The 21,087-nt window shown below is 45.3% G+C and overlaps 1 protein-coding gene across 4 annotated transcripts in view; it reads left to right on the forward strand.

The window, feature by feature from the left end:
• Positions 1-8,973: 8,973 nt before the first annotated feature.
• The window catches only part of TANGO2 (transport and golgi organization 2 homolog), a 102,661-nt gene continuing 90,547 nt past the window's right edge, over positions 8,974-21,087 (forward strand). For all 4 annotated transcript variants that reach the window (XM_028708991.2, XM_028708992.2, XM_077920488.1 and 1 more), the window contains exon 1: positions 8,974-9,066. In XM_028708991.2, the coding sequence (XP_028564824.2) occupies positions 8,975-9,066 (92 nt within the window). In that variant the 5' untranslated portion in view covers position 8,974. The remainder of the gene's footprint in view (positions 9,067-21,087) is intronic.

Raw genomic sequence — 21,087 nt, forward strand, 5'->3', positions numbered from 1 at the left:
ACTTGCCGATTGCATGGTCGGCGGTTCGAATCCCCGCGGTGGGGTGCGCTCCCGTTGCTCGGTCCTAGCGCCTGCCAACCTAGCAGTTCGAAAGCACCCTCGGGTGCAAGTAGATAAATAGGGACCGCTTACTAGCTTCGTCACGCTGGCCACGTGACCCAGAAGTGTCTGCGGACAGCGCTGGCTCCCGGCCTATAGAGTGAGATGAGCGCACAACCCTAGAGTCTGGCAAGACTGGCCCGTACGGGCAGGGGTACCTTTACCTTTACCTTTAGGTCCATAAATTACCATAGAGCATATATTCAACACAAAAAAACAGCAACAATTTGTTGTTGACAAAGGACAGCTGGAGATATAAAGGGCCCCATTACCCTCAGTAGTTTAGGGCCTCATCAAACCTAAATCCAGCCCTGGTCCTATGGAATTCCACGGGGGTTTACGTTGATCTAGGGGTATGATTCTCGCTTTGGGTGCGAGAAGTCCCGGTTCAAATGCCGTATGAGCCCAAACTCTTTGGGACACAGGTGGCTCTGTGGGTTAAACCACAGAGCCTAGGACTTGCCGATCAGAAGGTCGGCGGTTCGAATCCCCATGACGGGGTGAGCTCCTGTTGCTCGGTCCCTGCTCCTGCCCACCTAGCAGTTCTAAAGCATGTCAAAGTGCAAGTAGATAAAAAGGTACCACTGCGGCAGGAAGGTAAACGGCATTTCCGTACGCTGCTCTGGTTTGCCAGAAGCAGCTTAGTCATGCTGGCCACATGCCCCAGAAGCTGTACACCGGCTCCCTAGGCCAATAAAGCGAGATGAGCGCCGCAAGCCCAGAGTCGGTCACAACTGGATCTAATGGTCAGGGGTCCCTTTAAAGGTACCCCTGCCCGTACGGGCCAGTCTTGACAGACTCTAGGGTTGTGCGCCCATCTCACTCAAGAGGCCGGGGGCCAGCGCTATCCGGAGACACTTCCGGGTCATGTGGCCAGCGTGACAAAGCTGCATCTGGCTAGCCAGCGCAGCACATGGAACACTGTTTACCTTCCCGCTAGTAAGCGGTCCCTATTTATCTACTTGCACCCGGGGGTGCTTTCGAACTGCTAGGTTGGCAGGCGCTGGGACCGAGCAGCGGGAGCGCACCCCGCCGTGGGAATTCAAACCGCTGACCTTTCGATCGGCAAGCCCTAGGCGCTGAGGCTTTTACCCACAGCGCCACCCGTGTCCCTTCCAGGGGTCCCTTTACCTTTACTTTAAGTAAAAGTTAGGCTCACAGCCCCCACTCCACTGAACCCCATGGGGCTCCTTCTTAATTATTCTTACTTGCATTAGTGGCTTCAAGCAGAGGGAGCCGCAGACAAACTCCCCACTCACCATCCTCTTTTTACAGCTGTGTCCATGGATTGGTTCTCTGATACCCAGCGACCACCACCCGATTGGTGGGATCTGTCTTGCCGGACACCCTTGCGGCTTCTGCTCTCTTTGTGTTGGGTAATCCGATTGTCAAAGCAGTTTCAGTCAGTCGGTGGCTCATTCTTTCTCTCCATCTCCTCCCCACAACTCCGTATTCTAGGTCCCTGGATGGGCTTCCCCAGACACATTTTATCCTGTGTTTGCGCATCAGCTACAGAAGCTCTACTGGAACAGCTCACCATTATGGGAAATGGGAAGGACAGCTAATAACCCCTGACTAAACCTCTCCAGAAAGGGTCATTGGATTTCAATAGACAACAATGAATCTTCTCACCCTCGCAGGTACTAGAGTCCGTTTGTTGACATTTGCAGGCTTCCCAGGGAAAAATCCAGAGTAGGCATGTGATGCCTTGAATGGCATCAGAAACTCAGCTAGGATGTGGGTTCAAACAGCTTTGTAATGTGGGCTGTCACCCTCCCTCTGCTTTCAAAAGGGGCAGCCACAAAAACAACACTGTGAGAGAGAGGGCACCGTTATTCCTATTGTACGGCTCAGCAACCGAGGCTGATGGTGCAATTTGTTCAAGCCTGCCTGGCTATCCGATGTATGTAGCCCTTTCTAGAAGTTATTTTCAATACTGGCAACAAATGTGTCGGGATCACTGCAATTGTCACGGCACAAACAGTCCTCACCTAAATGCTTAAAGGTAAAGGGACCCCGACCATTAGGTCCAGTCGCGGACGACTCTGGGGTTGCGGCGCTCATCTTGTTTTATTGGCTGAGGGAGCTGGCGTACAGCTTCCGGGTCATGTGGCCAGCATGACTAAGCCGCTTCTGGCGAACCAGAGCAGCGCACAGAAACGCCGTTTACCTTCCCGCCGGAGCGGTACCTATCTACTTGCACTTTGTGCTTTCAAACTGCTAGGCTGGCAGGAGCAGGGACCAAGCAACGGGAGCTCACCCCGTTGCGGGGATTTGAACCGCCAACCTTCTGATCGGCAAGCCCTAGGCTCTGTGGTTTAACCCGCAGCACCACCCTTCATATGGGGCCCTTTATATGTCCAGCTGTCCTTTGACAACAACAAATTGTCACTGTTTTTTGTGTTGGATATATGTTATATGGTAATTTATGGACCTAATAGGTATCTAAAGCCATTTGCACATAACAAAATGTGTATTTTATCAAAGTAATTGTTGAACTGAAATACAATTAATGAGCAAACCAGTGATATTTTAGGGAGCAGGCTAGCAGGCAGGGCCCATTACTTACCACATAGGAGCCTACAAAACACAAAACACTGATGCTGTATGTAGGTTTTATTTTATTTGTTTTTTTATCTTATATTTTGGAAATGTACATCCAGGTTGTTTCTTTCCTTTAAATTTTCTGGGGGCCCCCAAGAGAGTGGGGCCCTAAGCTATAGCTTGTTTAGCTTATACAAAAATCCAGCACTGATGGATGATTATAGCTAAGGTAACTTTTTTTAAAAAAGTACAGCTTTCATCATACGTCATGGGTGCATCCTTGCTGTTAACACAAATCATGCGGCAACAGTAAACTGAGTTGTTTTTCTAAAGTTGCAAATGCCAGCGAGGCTTTTGCCTCTGCTAACAACACCGCTTCAGGAACCCATTTGTGTTCTTTGTGGGCTGTGGACTTCGTACCTCCTTCGACAGCAAAACAAAACCTGACACGATCCCATTCCAGCAGAGTTATCACCTATATACAAATGCTACCCCTCCTTTCCCAATTGTGACGGCTTATAGCTTTTAGCAATAAAGATTCCATTCATTCATACCCCTCCTTTTTCCTGGTGGACCAACTCACCATGTTTAAAATCAAGTAATGGATTCCACATAGTCATCTAGATAAAATAAGACTTTGATGGCTGATGTGGGTTGTAAACTCATCTCCCTGTTTCCTGCACTAAACTCCAATGCCTTAAAAGTTTGTGAAGAAACAAATCAAAACTTTGATGGATCTGTTGTGAACTGTGTTTTCTGGCTAATACATTTTCAATAGCTAAATGCACATACATTAGCACACACTCATGGAGATAGACACACCCCACACCCTTGGTTATCAATAAAAACACATTCACTTGCCCTCAACCTTGGTAATAAAAGCTCCCATTATGTTCATTGTGTGTCAGTTGGACAAATTGATGCTAAGAAGATACCTGTGTTATTATAATTTTGGCAAGTAAGTGCTTGAATTTTCTCCTGACATCACTAGAAAGAAGGCCTTGCATACATAAGGTGCCAGGCAAAACTTTCTTCTAAAACCAGACCTTTGATGTTGTAACTATTAGTGGCCTATTACTTGGATGTTTTTAATGTATTTCTTTTCCCTCTTCGTTTTAATGTATCTATGTGGGGTTTTTGTCTGTTCATTTGGTCGTTTGCAAATTACATTGGGTTGCCCTGGGCAAGATAAAACTAGCATCAAATCCAAATAACAACAACACAACATAACAATTGTGTGTGTGTGTGCGTGCGCGCGCACACACACATCCTACAAACAGTATATTATTTTAAATTCCTGCTAGGAGCACAATAATCCAGTCCTTACAAGTAGGACCTGCAACAAAAAGTTGCAGTGCAGAGTCCATTGTTCCACCCTGGTGTGCCTTCTCCAGGATACTCCAGTCCAGTCTGTCAGTATATTGTGGCTCCTAAGCATCCTCAGTCCTCATTGGGCTGTTTTTGGAAAGATTCCACTCTCCACATATGAATCCCACCATAAACAATTTCCATAAACATTGCAAATTTCCGGGTCCCAAGTAAACATGCACAGGTTAGCTGGTTGCACTTCTATGTATTCTCTTACCAGAGAGTAATCTCCTTGAATACAACCAGGCTTACTTTCCAAGTAAAAACATGAATCAGATTATGTTGCAAACCATCTTATTTTTTCCTATTTTTTTCTGATTAAAGGCGCAGTCGCCTCCCCATAACAAAAATTGTGATGACAGATGCAAAACATGAATTATTATTTTTTTAAGCAAATTGCTCCCGCCACTCACTGGCATTTATCACCAAGGCTGCCTCAGTAAAGCAAATCTGAATATTCCAAGAGACTACCTTAAGCCATCTCAGAACAATTCTACACCACCTTTAATCCAAATCCACCTGCAGTAAACAACCTCATTTTGCTGGGCTCTTGAGTGATAGCTTATGACATGTTTCGCTATACTCTAATCAACCATTCAAAAGCATTTTCTGAGGCACTGCTTCCCAACGTAATCTCTTCTGCTTAACATCAAAATTATCTGCTGGTCTCAATATAGTAAGTTACAGAGTCATCCCTGGGAAACGATGAGTGTTCTCTGCCTCAAAGTACTGCACATACATTAAATAATCAATTGTAGCTCCGTGTGCACTAATAGATACTGCAGCTTGACTTGATCAGAGCTGTTGCACCTTGGAAACCAATTTCACACTGAAATGCTGCCTGTGTGTTTATTCCGGCTACTGTTTTGCAATTGGTGCGTGATGTGTACAACAGAGGCCATCATAACAATATAATTCTTCCAACCACAGTAACAAAACAGCCTTAAAACCCAGAGCAGGTAAATTGTTCTGCAGTCACAATTAGAATGTATTATGCAAAGGAGAACTCCAGCAGGTTTGGATTTTCCCACTCAATCTGCATAATATTTGCATGAGCTTAATAGACTAATTTAATCTTGCTAGCCAAACTGTCAGCCCATTAAGGAGGGGGAACCCATAGCTGGTGAATAGTTTATTTTCTTAAATAATAATAACAATACTGACTTTAGATACACTATAACATGTCCCAGTTTTGTTCCCAAAATGGCACTGACTTGAACAAGAGGGAGGTATCCACAGAATCAGAGGATTCTGCAAAAGTCCCAAAAAACCACCTTTATTTAAAAAATCCACGATAGGGAGGTCCTTGCATCAAAGACTGTTGGACAGAAGCTCCCAGAGGAAACCCTTAGACCACCAGAGCCTGTAGAGCCAGAACCCAGACTCTCTCAAGCGCCTTCCTCCGAGGAACAAGATGCTTCCCCCCACAAATCACCAGTCCCGTGGGCACAGGCAACTCTCCAGGAGAGAGGCTATAGAATGGAAGGCATGCAGTGGGGCAGGAAGCACATCTAATGAGAGGTTCTGAAACAGGAGTGCAGTGGAGCCTGAAAACCTTTGTGGAGAAAGTTGCTCACTTGGAGCTCTCCATGGTCCTGCATTTCCTAATGAGCCTTGCCTCTTTCTCCATGGAATATGATGGAAGACTTAGTCTATTCAATGCCTCTGGGAGAGCTTCAAAGACTTGATAATTTTATTTAATGGGAGCTATAGTTCCACAAGAGGGACGCGGGTGGCGCTGTGGGTTAAACCACAGAGCCTAGGGCTTGCCAATCAGAAGGTCGGCGGTTCGAATCCCCGTGGCGGGGTGAGCTCCCGTTGCTCGGTCCCAGCTCCTGCCCACCTAGCAGTTCGAAAGCACATCAAAGTGCAAGTAGATAAATAGGTACCACTCTGGCGGGAAGGTAAGCGGCGTTTCCCTGCGCTGCTCTGGTTCGCCACAAGCGGCTTAGTCATGGCGGCCACATGACCCGGAAGCTGTACGCCGGCTCCCTTGGCCAATAAAGCGAGATGAGCGCTGCAACCCCAGAGTCGGTCACGACTGGACCTAATGGTCAGGGGTCCCTTTACCTTTACCTCATAGTTCCACAACATCTGGAGAACCACAGGTTGTGGCATGACCCCTGAATGCAGAAGCAAACCAGACACAGAATCTGAGGCAGCAGCTAAGGAGGCTGATCAAGTTCAAGGCTTTGAACTGATTGTGACTGAAGCTGTTAGACAAGAACCTCACAGTCTGCCAGGACCAGAGCCTGGACCCTTATGGGTGCCTTATACTGAGCTTGAGGAACCACTGCATTCATCAGTCCTGCATTTAAGCTAGTGAAGTGGTCCTTTAAGATTCTGAAGGTCTCTACAAGCTGGTGGAGCCTGGAGAGGTATTCTGGAGATGAAGGGTTACACCACATTTGCACAAATCATTTAAAGCACTAAGATACCACTTTAAACAGGCATGGCTACCTCCAAATAATTTTGTAAGCCTTTAGTAAAGGGTGCTGAGAGAGACATCCCACCTCATTACCCTCAGAGAGTTACAATTCTCAGAGTGGTTTAACGGTCAGTTCTTCTTATGAGGAAACTGTAGCTCTGTGAGAGGAATAGGGTCTCCTAAGGACTCTCAGCACATTTAACAAACTACAGCTCCCAGAATTCATTGAAGGAAGCCATGAGCATTTAAAGTGGTGCTTTAAGAGTATGGTGTGAATATAGCCAACAAAGGCCTCAGTATGCTCCCAACCTTTATGTGAACAAGTTGTTCACTTGGAGCTATCCATGGTCTGCAACCTTTGACCAGCTTTAAGGTAAAGGTAAAGGTACCCCTGCCCGTACGGGCCAGTCTTGACAGACTCTAGGGTTGTGCGCCCATCTCACTCAAGAGGTCGGGGGCCAGCGCTGTCCGGAGACACTTCTGGGTCACGTGGCCAGCGTGACATCGCTGCTCTGGCGAGCCAGAGCCGCACACGGAAACGCCGTTTACCTTCCCGCTAGTAAGCGGTCCCTATTTATCTACTTGCACTCGGAGGTGCTTTCGAACTGCTAGGTTGGCAGGTGCTGGGACCGAGCAACGGGAGCGCACCCTGCCGCGGGGATTCGAACCGCCGACCTTTCGATCGGCAAGCCCTAGGCACTGAGGCTTTTACCCACAGCGCCACCCGCGTCCCTTGACCAGCTTTGCCTCACTGCTTTCTTTGTGAGATATGGCCTCAATAGGACTGCCATATGTCCAGATTTCCGCAGACATTATTGGGATTTCAAAGGTGGAATTGATGTTCAGGGAGAAATTTCCAAAAGGTGGCACTTTGCCCTGGATCTTAGGCAAGTCAATCAGAAAAAAACCCTCAACAACTTTCAGGGTGTCCTGGTTTTTACTTTTTGAAATATGGCAAACCTAGCCTCATATCTGTAAAGCATTTAGATCTTTTTTTGGGGGGGAGAGAGACGACGACTTTATAATTCTTAAAAAATATGTGTGTAATACCCAGAAGGTATGTCCCACTGTATTCAGTGGGGCTTACCCCCAGAAAATTGTTTCTGGGCCTTAATTTTCATTGTCTCAGCATCCACAACTGGTGAACGGTAATAGCATGCATGAATTTATTGAAATGCAATTTCACATACATGAGTCGCAATAGCAGCTCCCCCCCAAAAAAAAACCTACAATGTATTGGGTTTAAAATAGAGAGAGGGAGAGAAACCTAAACTGCCCACTATGCCAAAGTGCAAACCACAAAGCTCACTGCGTAAGTCACCATCTCCCAGCCCTAACCTACTTCACAAGGTTGTTACGTGAATAATATAGAGAAGGGAAGAGCTTTGTGCACCAGCCTGAGCCTTGGGAGGAAAGGTAAGATATAAAAAGCAAAAATAAAATATGCACACAACTTAAGTCTGCATCCAGCATGTAACAGAATTTTGGTGCATTCAATCATATACACCTAATTATGTTGTGTGTCTCCTCCTCCCTCTTATTCTCTTCTGTATTCCATTGTCTTCAACCAACTACCTATCTTATTGTAAAGATAAAGGTAAAGGGACCCCTGACCATTAAGTCCAGTCACGGATAACTCTGGGGTTGCGGCGCTCATCTTGCTTTACTGGCCAAGGGAACCGGTGTTTGTCTGTAGAGGAGCTTCCAGGTCATGTGGCCAGCATGACAAAGCCACTTCTGGTGAACCAGAGCAGCACATGGAAACGCCATTTACCTTCCCGCCACAGTGGTACCTATTTATCTACTTGCACTTTGACGTGCTTTCGAACTGCTAGGTTGGCAGGAGCTGGGACCAAGCAACGGGAGCTCACCCCGTCGCGGAGATTCGAACCGCGACCTTCTGCTTGGCAAGAGCTTTTCCCCCCTAAAAAAATAATGTTAAGGGGTACTCTCATTTTGACTCAGGAAAATCACCATTTTATAGTTCAAATTGAGAAAAATAAATACGTACAGTAAATGGACAAAAGTACAAAGATTCACAAAATGTTTAGGGGTATGCATACCCCTGAGTCCCCCCAGAAAAAAGTACTGCTTTTATCTATTTCTATTAAACTTATGACTTATTTCCCTCTTATATTTGCATAATATTTTTTTCAAAAACGCTATTTTCTGTGCATGTAAAACCAAAAACTTTATATATACCGTGTATATTTTCTCCCCCCCCCCCAAAAAAAAGGCATTTACAGAAAGAAGCATAAATAAATAAAAATTATTTGAAAGGGAGAGAGGGCCGAGCAGGAGGAGGGAACAGCCAGGGAAAACATTCCCTACCTAAAGCAGGTTGCCCAAAGGAAAAAGCCCCGCCTCTTCTTGAAGCCTGAGGGGCTTCCAGCTGCTCTTGGCGAAGCCAGCCAATCAGCGAGGAGCAAAAAAGGAAGGAGGAGGCGGGGGCGAGGGCGAGGGAGGGGCCGGCGCGAGGTGCGTTCAAACCTGGCCAATGAGCGGGTGGCGGGCGTGGCCGGACCCGAGAGGCGAATGAGCGCGGCCGTTGTTGCGAGGTGGGCTGTGTTCCCGGAAGCGGGTGGAAGGGAGCTCGGCGGTTCTTGCGCGCTTAGCCTTCTGAGGGGGTAAGTGGGAGAGGAGAGGCGGCTGAGGGCGGGTTGGCGCCGGGAGGGGAACCGGGCGGCTGAGGGCGGCGCCCTGGCGCAAGGAGCCGGCTGTGGGCGAGGAAAGAAGCGGCTCTTCCCTCCGTTCAGTTCCCGCTTCCAGAGCTGGGAAGCGGCTGTTGACGTTTGGATGGGTGGGGCGCGGCTTCCCTTCCCCGCGGAGGGATGGAGGGCTCTTGACTTAGGGCTGCCTTGGAGTGTTGGCCGCACTCGGAGCAGACCCGTTGGAATGAATGGGCGTGACAAACCTGGGTCCATTCATTCATAATAATATTAATAATAACAATAATTTATTTATACCCCGTCCATTTGGCTGGGCTTCCCCAGCCACTCTGGGCGGCTTCCAACAAAATACTAAAATACAGTAATGCATCAAACAAAAGGGTGGCTCAGTGGGTTAAACCACAGATCCAAGGACTTGCTGATCAGAAGGTTGGCGGTTCAAATCCTCACGACGGGGTGAGCTCCCGTTGCTCGGTTCCTGCTCCTGCCAACCTAGCAGTTTGAAAGCATGTCAAAGTGCAAGTAGATAAATAGGTACTGCTCCGGCGGGAAGGTGAACGGCATTTCCATGCGCTGCTCTGGTTTGCCAGAAGCGGCTTAGTCATGCTGGCCACATGACCCGGAAGCTGTACACCAGCTCCCTCGGCCAATAAAGCAAAATGAGCGCCACAACCCCAGAGTCATCCACGACTGGACCTAATACTCGGGGTCCCTTTACCTTCAGTAGCTTAGGGCCTCATCAAACCTAAATCCAGCCCTGATCATCATCACCATCAACTAGTTGGGGGTCCCTTTACCTTTAATGCATCAAACATTAAAAGATTCCCTAAACAGGGCTGCCTTCAAATGTCTTCTAAAAGTCTGGTAGTTGTTTTTCTCTTTGACATCTGATGGGAGGGCGTTCCACAGGGCGGGCACCACTACTGAGAAGGCCCTCTGCCTGGTTCCCTGTAACTTGGCTTCTCGCAGTGAGGGAACCGCTAGACGCCCTCTGCGCTGGACCTCAGTGTCCAGGTAGAACGATGGGAGTGGAGACGCTCCTTCAGATATAGATTCATAGGATTGGAAGGGGCACAAAGGGTCATCTAGTCCAACCCCCTGAAATGCAGGATATATTCGGCTAAAGCAGTGGTTCCCCAATCTTGGCTGGGGGGGGCAGGGAGCGACTGCCTCCCCACCTTGGCGAAGCTTCCAGTTAATTCCTGCCTGTGTACCTTCTGCAGACCCTCAGCCCAGTCTCCCTATCTAAGCTGTGAGGCTCTTTCCTTTTGCTGAAGATCAGCGGTTCCCAACCCTTTTTTTGCCCACCTAAGGTTAAAGGTAAAGGGTCCCCTGACCATTAGGTCCAGTCGTGACCGACTCTGGGGTTGCGGCGCTCATCTCGCTTTACTGGCTGAGGGAGCCGGCGTACAGCTTCCGGATCATGTAGCCAGCATGACTAAGCTGCTTCTGGCGAACCAGAGCAGCACATGGAAACGCCGGAAGGTATCTACTTGCACTTTGATGTGCTTTCGAACTGCAGTGGTGCCTTGCAAGACGAAAACCTCGCTAGACGAAAGGGTTTTCCGTTTTTTGAGTCGTTCCGCAAGGCGAGTTTGTTTCCTTTTTCTTAAAGCCGCTAAGCCGTTAATAGCCACTAAGCCGCTAATAGCCGTGCTTCACAAGACGAAAAAACCGCAAGACGAAGAGACTCGCAGAACGGATTAATTTCGTCTTGCGAGGCACCACTGTGCTAGGTTGACAGGAGCAGAGACCGAGCAACGGGAGCTCACCCCACCACGGGGATTTGAACCGCCAACCTTCTGATCGGCAAGTCCTAGGCTCTGTGGTTTAACCCACAGTGCCACCCGCGTCCCTTTCCCCACCTAAGCATCTCTAAAATCCTGATCCCCCCCCCCACGTGACATATAATTCTTATTATTCAGAAAGTGAACTCCGTGGAGGAAGCCTAAAAGGCCATTAACTGTTAATAACTCATTCTCAAATTGCCCCCCTTAAAAATCAAATTGCTCCCCCTGTGGGGCATGTGCCCCACGCTGGGAACCATGGAGCTAAAGCATCCACTGACAGATGGCCATCCAACCTCTGCTTTAAAACCTCCAAGGAAGGAGAGTCCACCACTTCCTGAGGGAGTCCGTTCCACTGCCGAACAGCTCTTAACATCAGAAGGTTTCCCCATGTGTTCAGTCAGAATCTCCGTTCTTGTAACTTGGTTGAAGTCCTGCCCTCCGGAGCAGAAGAAAACAAGCTTGCTCCATTCCAATGGGACCAATTCTTGAATATCATCATTATTTGTTAGGTGCCCTCTTGCACTCAAGTGCCTCAAAGCAACTTACAGAGCAAAATGAAATGAATGGACACAACTATATTGGAATTGTAGGATTGTAGAGCTGGATGGGACCGCTAGGGTCATTTAGTCCAACCTCCTACAATGCAGTAAACTTTAGCCCAACCCTGAGATCAAGTATTTCATGCTCTACCAACTGAGCTTATCCGGTGGTTAGGTCCATTTATGCCAATGAGACCACCTTTCTGAGAATTATTATTATTTTTGTTTCATTTTTACATTCAAGTGCCTCAAAGCAACTTACACAGTAAAGCAAAATAGCAAGGATGTTACACTTTGTTGAATAGTGTACAACAATCCTTAGTTCTCAGTGAGGTGTTGGACTTCACAGATTGCAGATGGAGGCTCATCTGAGGGAGTCTTGTTCAGCATCAAACAAAGGTAACAGATCCCCCTGTCTGTTGAAAAGTAACCTTTTTGGGGGAAAGAGTTGTGTACTTTCTCTCTCTCTCTCTCATGCGTTCTTCTCCCCCCACCCTTGTGTGTATTGACTTGCTTCAATTTGTATTTTCTCTGTACTGAAAAAAAGAGTCGTAAATTGTTTTATTGATTTGAAGTACTTTTGTTCCCTGCTGGTTAAAAGGTGCTCAGAGCAGCTTATGAAAACCTGTAGTAAGATATTTCTTACCCTTACAATTGAAAAGACATGGCAAACAAGAAATATGGGTTGGGGAAGCAAGAAGAAAAAAAATGTAAACTACAGTTCTGAAAACAACCATTGGAAACACAGGTGTATATTCCCAGGAGTGCTGCTTGAGGTATGGAAAAACGTCATGCTGTTTTTCTGTTTTGGGGCTAGAAAGTCACATGACTTGGAAGAACCAGGGTCAATCATTGCTTAGTACGGTTCACTCTAATTTTGGCCCAATCACTGTCTTTTAGCCCAAACCACCTCTCAGGGTTGTAGTGAGGATAAAACTGAAGGGCCACACGCCACATATGTAACTTTGATTTCCTGGGAGGAAAGGGGGAACTTCAGTTGTAACAAAGTGATACAAGTTCAGCGATCCTTGCTAATGATAACCCTCTGCTGGGAGCTTCATGTGTGCTGCCTTGAATTCCGTAGGGAAATATATGATAGTGACGTTACATAAATATTTTTTTAGTTCTTGACTTCAGCTTGAAGCAGTACACCTTAGGCTTTCTCTACTAGTGTGGGCCATTATGTAGAACAGGCATCCCCAAACTTGGCCCTCCAGCTGTTTTGGGACTACAACTCCCATCATCTCTAGCTAACAGGACCAGTGGTCAGGGATGATGGGAATTGTAGTCCCAAAGCAGCTGGAGGGCTGAGTTTGGGATGCCTGATGTAGAAGAACTGTCCTTGTATTTTGTGGTTTATTTATTTATTTGAAAAATGAAAAATGCAAGATGGAGGGAGTTGTCACTTTATTTCAGTTCAAGACCTTCACAGGGCAAAGAGCAGCTGGGGGAGTAATTTTGATCAGCAAAACAGCACCACAATAGTGCTGCCATTGTGGACAAACTGAAACCCCTCTATGGAGACCCCTTTCAATTTATTCTTTAAAAATGTAACCATGGATCTCCATCATAATATACAGTTGGCCCTAAGGAAAGTCTGTGCTTAAATTTGCACAACTGAGTGGATTCCAACGTGGGCTTGGAGATCAGGCAAGTACCTTTGAACGATGATAGCTCCACACATTTTCTTTTAAGTCTGTCAGGAGTGTAATCAACTTTTGAATTTTGAATAGCAGCACCTTTAGCAGCTATTTGGTCAGTAGCAATCAGGTAATAGTGTTTGTCTTCAAGTCCTTGAAACTGTCCACCTGCTGATTCTGCATACCAAATAAGCAGAAGAGAAGAGGAGATTAGGATTCCCACTCCACCCCCACCACAACCACAGCTGCAAACCTTTCTTTAATTCTTTACTGGGCCTGCATCTTTAAGACAAAGCCTGGCATGAGAAGTTGTTCCTTGCTTTGAGGTAAAGTAATGGGAGAAGCTTAATCACAATCCTTATACTCTCCTAGTTCAATTGGGCTTACCTTATACTTTGGTATAAGATTAACCTACTATTTCCATGTTGAGCTGCACATTAATTCACAGGAGGAAGGTTGGTGTAGAAAAGCAAGAAAGGAACGGCAATCCTTTTTATTCTTTTACATTTGGTGAGATGACTTTTCACGGTGCATTGTAGCATTGTGTGTTTATTTTTCTGCAACTGTGAGGTTCAGAAACTTAAGTTCTGAAAATGAAGTTGTGTTACACACCAAAACCCCAAACTATCCCCAGCGCTTTACAGTTCTGTAATGAGTGAGCTTTTCATGATATGCGTGGGAACTCTGTGGATGGAAGCTCTGTACTCGGGACTACCTGTCAGCAAAGGACTGATTTGTTTGTATGTTATACCTTTTTATCTTGCCTTTTAAAAAATTCATTTTCCCCAGGACAATTTTTTTTAAAGGAGAAAGCTCTATATTATGATTTGCCCTTGCCCTTTCCACCAAACATAGGGTGGATAGATGAATGCCCCTTTGTTACCCGTTGTGTTGCTAATACACACCCCTCAAAATATTTCTGCACTTCTGTGGTCCAAAATAATTTTTTTCTTACTCTTAGAAAGCTTTGCAGCAGTGACACTGAAATGCTGCTCTTACAGACATGATCTCCTTAATTGGAAGTGCCTAATCAGCTGATAGGGACACAGGTGGTGCTGTGGTCTAAACTACAGAGCCTAGGGCTTGCCAATCATACGGTTGGCAGTTTGAATCCCCGTGACGGGGTGAGCTCCCGTTGCTTGGTCCCAGCTCCTGCCAACCTAGCAGTTTGAAAGCATGTCAAAGTGTAAGTAGATAAATAGGTACCGCTCTGGCGGGAAGGTAAATGGCGTTTCCGTGTGCTGCTCTGGTTCTCCAGACGTGGCTTAGTCATGCTGGCAACATGACCTGGAAGCTGTCTGCAGACAAACGCCAGGTCCTTTGGCCAGTAAAGTGAGATGAGTGCCACAACCCCAGAGTCGTCCGCAACTGGACTTAACGGTCAGGGGTCCCTTTACCTTTAATCATCTGATAACACCTCCAAGGACTGGTATCTCTGGCTGCTGCAAAGCCAGCTGAGCCTTCTCTTACTTTATCTTGGTATTTGCCAAGATGTTAAATGAGGCATCAAACTACACTCTATTCATTTGTGAATGTACATGCTCCTGTATGTGCAAACACATATAGAAACTTAACTATTACAGGATCGCTCAGCATACTTTTCATTGGTTTGTGTAAATACAGGTATACTAAAGTCCATTGATACTGTTGTCACTGTCCTATATGACAGGAGGCTTTCATATTGCAGAGTATCATTGCTTATAGGAACATAGGAAATTGCCTTGTGCCTGATCAGGCCATTGGGCCATCTAGCTCCGTACCACCTCCAATTGGCAGTGGCTTTCCAGGATCTCGGATAGAGGAGTCTTTTCAGTCACTTTAGGTCTGATCCTTTTAATTGTAGATTTCAGGAAATGAATCTGTGGCAGTCTACCTGTGAGGTATGTGCTCTACCATTGTGCTGCTTTGGTCCCTATTAAATGTTTGGCCCTTCTTTCCGAAGGCCAGAGTATCAGGTTTATTTGTAGAAAAAATTCTGTGGCTCCAAAGTATCCATAGTAAAATGTTGTGTCATCAACCTACAGTATTATAATATTACAATCATTACAATAACATGCTAAAAGTATCTTGCTTTTGAAAAGTGCATATGAGAGTTTGGTATTCAAGTGTATTAGAACCCAGGTTTCTAGCGTGGCATCTCCCTCAAAAGTCTGTGCAGGAAAACAGTGCTCAGTTTATTGCTCTGACACACTATCACATATTTTTAAAATGCCTTAGGCCAGAGGTGGGGAACTGTAGCCCTCCAGATGTTGCTAGATTCCAACTCCCATCAGCCCCAGCCATCATGGCCAATGGTCAGGGATGATAGGAGCTGTAATCCAACATTTGGAGGGCCACAGGTTCCACACATGTTCCTTGAGCAAATCTGTGCTGCCTGCATTCTCCCCTATTTCAGAATATTGTAGTGGAATAGGTTATGATACCATGTCTGTTCCAAAACCAGTGATTGATAGAGTGCTGTCTTTCCTGCTGCTCTTGCCAAAATCAGCAGCCCTTTAGGATATAATTAACTGAAGGTGTTGTGTTTTAGTACTGCAAACCAAACCAGTGGAGATTCTGCACTCTTTTGAACAGGCTTGTGTTTTTCCTTGGGGACTTCTGTTCAGGTATTCTAAAATGTTTTCTTTTTGCTAAATCTGTGTAGAACTATGTTAGCACCTGGCCATTTCACCCTGCAGAAGGCAATTGAAAGCTGTTAAGTACAATACTCAACAGTACTCCCGAGGAAAGCATTACCGTGAATGCAAAATGGTCAGTGTTGACTATATTCAGAAATAAGCTTTTAAATGTTAATTTACTAAATGCAAAATGGCTTTATTTCATTGTAAGTAAATGATGGTAATTGAAAATCCTTCAACAATTCTCTTTTCTGGTACTGGAGTAATCTGGTTTTGTGAGTGGTAGAAGGGGAATCAGATGAATTTCACAGAGGTACCAGCTTAATTGATATAACAGCCAGTTAGCATCTTTGAGCAGGATGCCTCTAGCAATGGTTAGACTAATCCTACCTTGATTGGATTTGTAACATGCTCTGTTATGGGTGCAGCCTCTGAGAAGTCTCTGGAAACTGTAGTTGGTCCAGAATGTGGCAGCTAGGTTCATGGTGGAAGCATACTTGCAGCCATGGGAGTCCACAGTAGGGCAAGCCCTCCCCCAACCATAATTCCCAGCTTTCATTAAAAGAACATTGCATTTCTACCATTTGTAAAACCTGGGATATGAGACCAAATGTACAGATACTACTCCTTTTTTGTAAGAAATTGACCTGTTACCTCCTCTCAGCACCTCCCCCAAAACATTCCTGTGGATTCCCATGCTTGCAGGAGTGTTCATTACCGTTTAGTTTCCAGGCACTATCCAAGATATTTGTGGTCACCTTTAAAGCTCGAAATTCCTTAAGTCCAGGCTATCTTGTATCATAGTGCCAGTCCCCTAAGATCTGATGAAGATGCTCTTCTAACAGTTATTCAGGCAAAAGTGGGTTGGGATATGTGAGAGAGTCTTCATTAGAAAACCTTGCAGCTTCTTCCTTGGCATATCTGCCTGGACCCCCTCCTCCCTTTTCACTGATAAGTTAAGAAATTTCTCTTCAAAACCTGGTTAGGGTTTTAACAGCAGACACCAGTGTTCTACAGGTCAATCATAGCATCATAGAATTGTAGAGTTGGACGGGACCCAACTGCCTGCAATGCAGGAATATGCAGCTGTCCTGTTTGGGGATTGAACCTGTAACCTTGGCAATATCAGCACTATGCTCTAACCAACTGAGTTATCCACTTCTTCCTGTGCATATCTAATTCCTATGCATGTCAACTCAGAATAAGTTAAATCTCATTTACTACGTGGTTGTTTATCCACATAAGTGCATATAGAGTTGCCCCCTTAGTTTGCAATATTAGTTCCTCTCTTACTATTTTTCATATAAAATATTGTTAATGGGTAGTGTATGCTACTCCTACTCAGAGTAGACCCATTGAAGCTAATAGGTTTCCTTATGAGTAGGACTTAGCTGAGTGCAACTCATTGTGAGCACAGTTTTTAAACACTGGAAGGCAGTATTCTACACTATCTCAAACAACCCTCTCCAAAAATAATAACAGGCAATGTGAAACTAAACAGTTCTCCTAGCATGAGCAGTCCTAGCTGGCTGCACAACAGAACTTCCCCTCACTCACCTCTCCCAGAGTTCCCTTAGTATAGAACATGTTTATGTGAGAGACCACCTTCTCCCTTATTGTTCCTGGTCATGATGGTTATTCAAAGAGGCCCTCCTGGTACGGTTGCACGTTCATGAGCAGTTACTCAGAAGAGATCATTTTCCATCATGGTGCCTACGCTCTGGAACACACTCCCTGTGGACATTCAACATGAGTCTATCTGTGGTTTCTGACACATGTTAGAAACATTTATTTTTAAATAAACCTTTGGGAAATAGCAATATGGCCTGGTATCTCATTTTTGCTACTCAGCACATATTTGATTATTACTTGTTTTGCTCTATTGATTGTATTTTGACCTTCATTTTTTGTTAAGCGTGTTGCATACCACTTTTTGTTAGCCATTTATAAATAAGTATCTACATATTTTTTATATATTAGGCTATGTGAACATGGGTGCCATAGCTAATAGCCACCATCCAATACGTATAATTAGTTGTATGTGCCAATGCCTTTTCGTGACTGCTATAAATCCTCAGGGCATTAGCTCTCTCTGACCTTGATTCTTCAAAGCTCTTTTGAAGTCAGTTTCCATCTGCCGGTTGGAAGTAACCTTTGACTACAGTGAGAGTTAAAGAATAAATGTCTTCAGTCAGCCTTGGGTGCTGCGTGCGACAGCTTTAGAGGTAGCGGTTTTCTGCTGATGTACTTGTGATGATCATCGTCTGACAATACAACTGTACATGCCGTCAGAGCTGGCCTTAAGAGATACTTTGCTTCTGAAGCAAAATAATGACCCATCGAGCCTTTTTGTGACATACGGAAACGGAGACCGGAGGCATGGAAATCTGGAATCTATCATCTAACTATTTTCACACTACTTTATGGTGAGGTCTCCCCCGGATGCTGGCTGGTTGTGAAAACTGACTAGATATTCCAGCAGCATCCAGCCTTCTGGTATTCTTGGTAAAGTGTATTCAAATAGCTGCTGGTGTCATCCAGTGGAGAGTCTTTACTGTGAGGCTAGTGTTTAACTCTTGCTGCAGCCTCTTTGTATACCGTATTTTTCGTCCCATAGGGTGCACCGGCCCATAGGACGCACCTAGTTTTTTGTGGGGGAAATAAAGGAAATTCCCCCCCTTTATTCCCCCCCCCCAAAACCAGTGGAATCCAAACCAGGTCGGGGAACAGCGGGATGGCGGCGCTCTGCCTCCCCGCTGTGCCCCGAGCTTATGGGGCGGCAGGCTGCTGCCCACAAGCCTTGCAAGCCCGCGAAAGCCTGCATTCGCCCCATAGGACGCACACACATTTCCCCTTCATTTTTGGAGGGCGAAAAGTGCGTCCTATAGGGCGAAAAATACGGTATTCTTGGCCAAGTGGAGTTTGTGACCCTTAAATGACAATAATATTTTAATTTATTTAAAGTATGTGTGACATGCCTTTCATTGTAATCCATCCCAGGGTGGGTGGGATGGATGCAATCAGCAATTAAAAAACCCCCACAACCAACAATAATATATAGAATTATACAATAAAATGAGGACAGATAAAGCAAATCAGCCTCTTAACAGTCTGTAGCCCGTGTTTCCCAATTAACTAAGTACTGCAGACCCCCTCTTTTTCAAAAGCCAAGTCATGGACTCCCTACTTTTGAAATTTTTGATACCTCTATGGTAGTTTTTTGTTACATGAATGGTGCCATGGACCTCCAGGGGTCCGCGGAGCACCAATTGGGAACCACTGGTCTACAGGACACAGCCAACTACATTTTAGCACCCAGTCCAGGGAGTAACACATTGTCAACACCTGAGTGAACAACCATGATTTTAGCTGCCACTGGAAAGCAAAAAGTCAGCTCCCGGTAGATCATAGAGAGGAAGGCATTCCATAAATTGGGTGCCAGCTCAGAGAAATCACTCTCCCATGTCTCAGCATAACAAATCTCACCAGGCCATGTAGCGCAGAGAAGGGTTTTCAGACAGGTAAGCTGATAAAGTATGGGATGCGGGTGGCGCTGTGGATTAAACCACAGAGCCTAGGACTTGCCAATCAGAATGTTGGTGGTTCGAATCCCCGTGACGGGGTGAGCTCCTGTTGCTTGATCCCTGCTCCTGCCAACCTAGCAGTTCGAAAGTACGTCAAAGTGCAAGTAGATAAATAGGTACTGCTCTGGCGGGAAGGTAAACGGTGTTTCTGTGTGCTGCTCTGGTTCGCCATGCTGGCCACATGACCTGGAAGCTGTACGCTGGCTCCCTCGGCCAATAAAGCGAGATGAGTGCCGCAACCCCAGAGTTGGCCACGACTGGACCTAATGTTCAGGGGTCCCTTTACCTTTAAGCTGATAAAGGGACAGATGATCCTTTAAGTAACTGAGATCTAAGCTGTATTGGACTTCATGTGCCATCACAATCACCTTAAAGCCAGTGTGCTGTAGTGGTTAAAAGTGTCAGAGTAGGGACCTGGGAGACCAGGGTTCCCCACTTGGTCCTTGGGTCAGTCACTGTCTTTCAGGCTACTCTACCACACGGGATACGGGTGGCGCTGTGGTCTAAACCACTGAGACTCTTGGGCTTGCTGATGAGAACCGGCGGTTCGAATCCCTGAGACAGGGTGAGCTCCCGTTGCTCTTTCCTAGCTCCTGCCAATCTAGCAGTTTGAAAGCAGCGCTGTGGTGGGAAGGTATACGGCATTTCTGTGTGCACTGGTTTCTGTCATGGTGTTCCATTGCTCTAGAAGCGGTTTAGTCCACATAACCCAGAAAACTGTCTGCAGACAAACGCTGGCTCCCTCAGCCTGAAAGCAAGATGAGCGCTGCAACCCCATAGTTACCTTTGACTGGACTTAGCCGTCCAGAGGTTCTTTACCTTTTACCACACAGGGTTGTTGTGGAGAAGAGGTGAGGTATAAATGTAATAAATAAAATTGGTAGTAATGACACATGTCACAGTAATTAAGAAGTAAATGAATAAAGTAGCTTCTGTATTACATGAAAATAGTTTTAAAATGATATCAAAGGTATTGCTACCCTATTACAATCTCAAATATGATTAAAGGAACATAATTTTAAAAAATGATATTGCAGTGGTATCAAGAGCTAATTATAATATAAAAATGATTGGAAACTTCTGAAATGTAGGCAAGAGGGAAGGGACTTTGTTCATTGTTGTGATCTTATGGCAGTGCTAGAGGATTCTGAAGGCAAATATGTGCTTTTGGAAAGTTAAGTTTCTACCTTAAAAAGTATTCAATATTTTAAATATTAAAATGGACTGTACCGGAAGTAAAAGAATGGATTATGTTTTACATCATTGTAACACCAAGATTTAACAATACCTGAGGAATTTTCAAATGACTACCGGTATATTAAGAAAATGGCACATTAAACTACATGATACATCTGTTATAAGTAAACTCACTTGGGCATTGAGTGAAACGGGGTGGATATTGAAAATCACTTTAGAAGTGAATGTATATGCTTTATATGGTATTAGGATTCTAGTAAAAATAAGTGAATCCTCTTACATTGTTGTAGATGTTATATTACTTATTTTGTTGATGTAGTTTAAATATAGTAGTTCCCAGTGTAATGTATTGTACCACACCAGCCTTCATAAATAGCACAACCCATCAGAAGTATCTTTAATCTCAGTTGAAATATAGGGGAATTGTCAAAGAACAGCACTAGGCTAAGGCATAATCCCTGTTTATTTCAGTGAATTGGACTGGGAACTGTGACAAGGTGTTTCTCAGATAGTATTCAAAATTAGATTATTCCAGTTCCTCTGGCTCCTATATTTATTCAATCCATGTGTTGTATACTTAGAAGATAGGAATTTTGCGGTAAGCTTAAGCC

This window comes from Podarcis muralis, chromosome 16 (assembly GCF_964188315.1).
Source record: "Podarcis muralis chromosome 16, rPodMur119.hap1.1, whole genome shotgun sequence".
Taxonomy (NCBI): Eukaryota; Metazoa; Chordata; class Lepidosauria; order Squamata; family Lacertidae; genus Podarcis; species Podarcis muralis.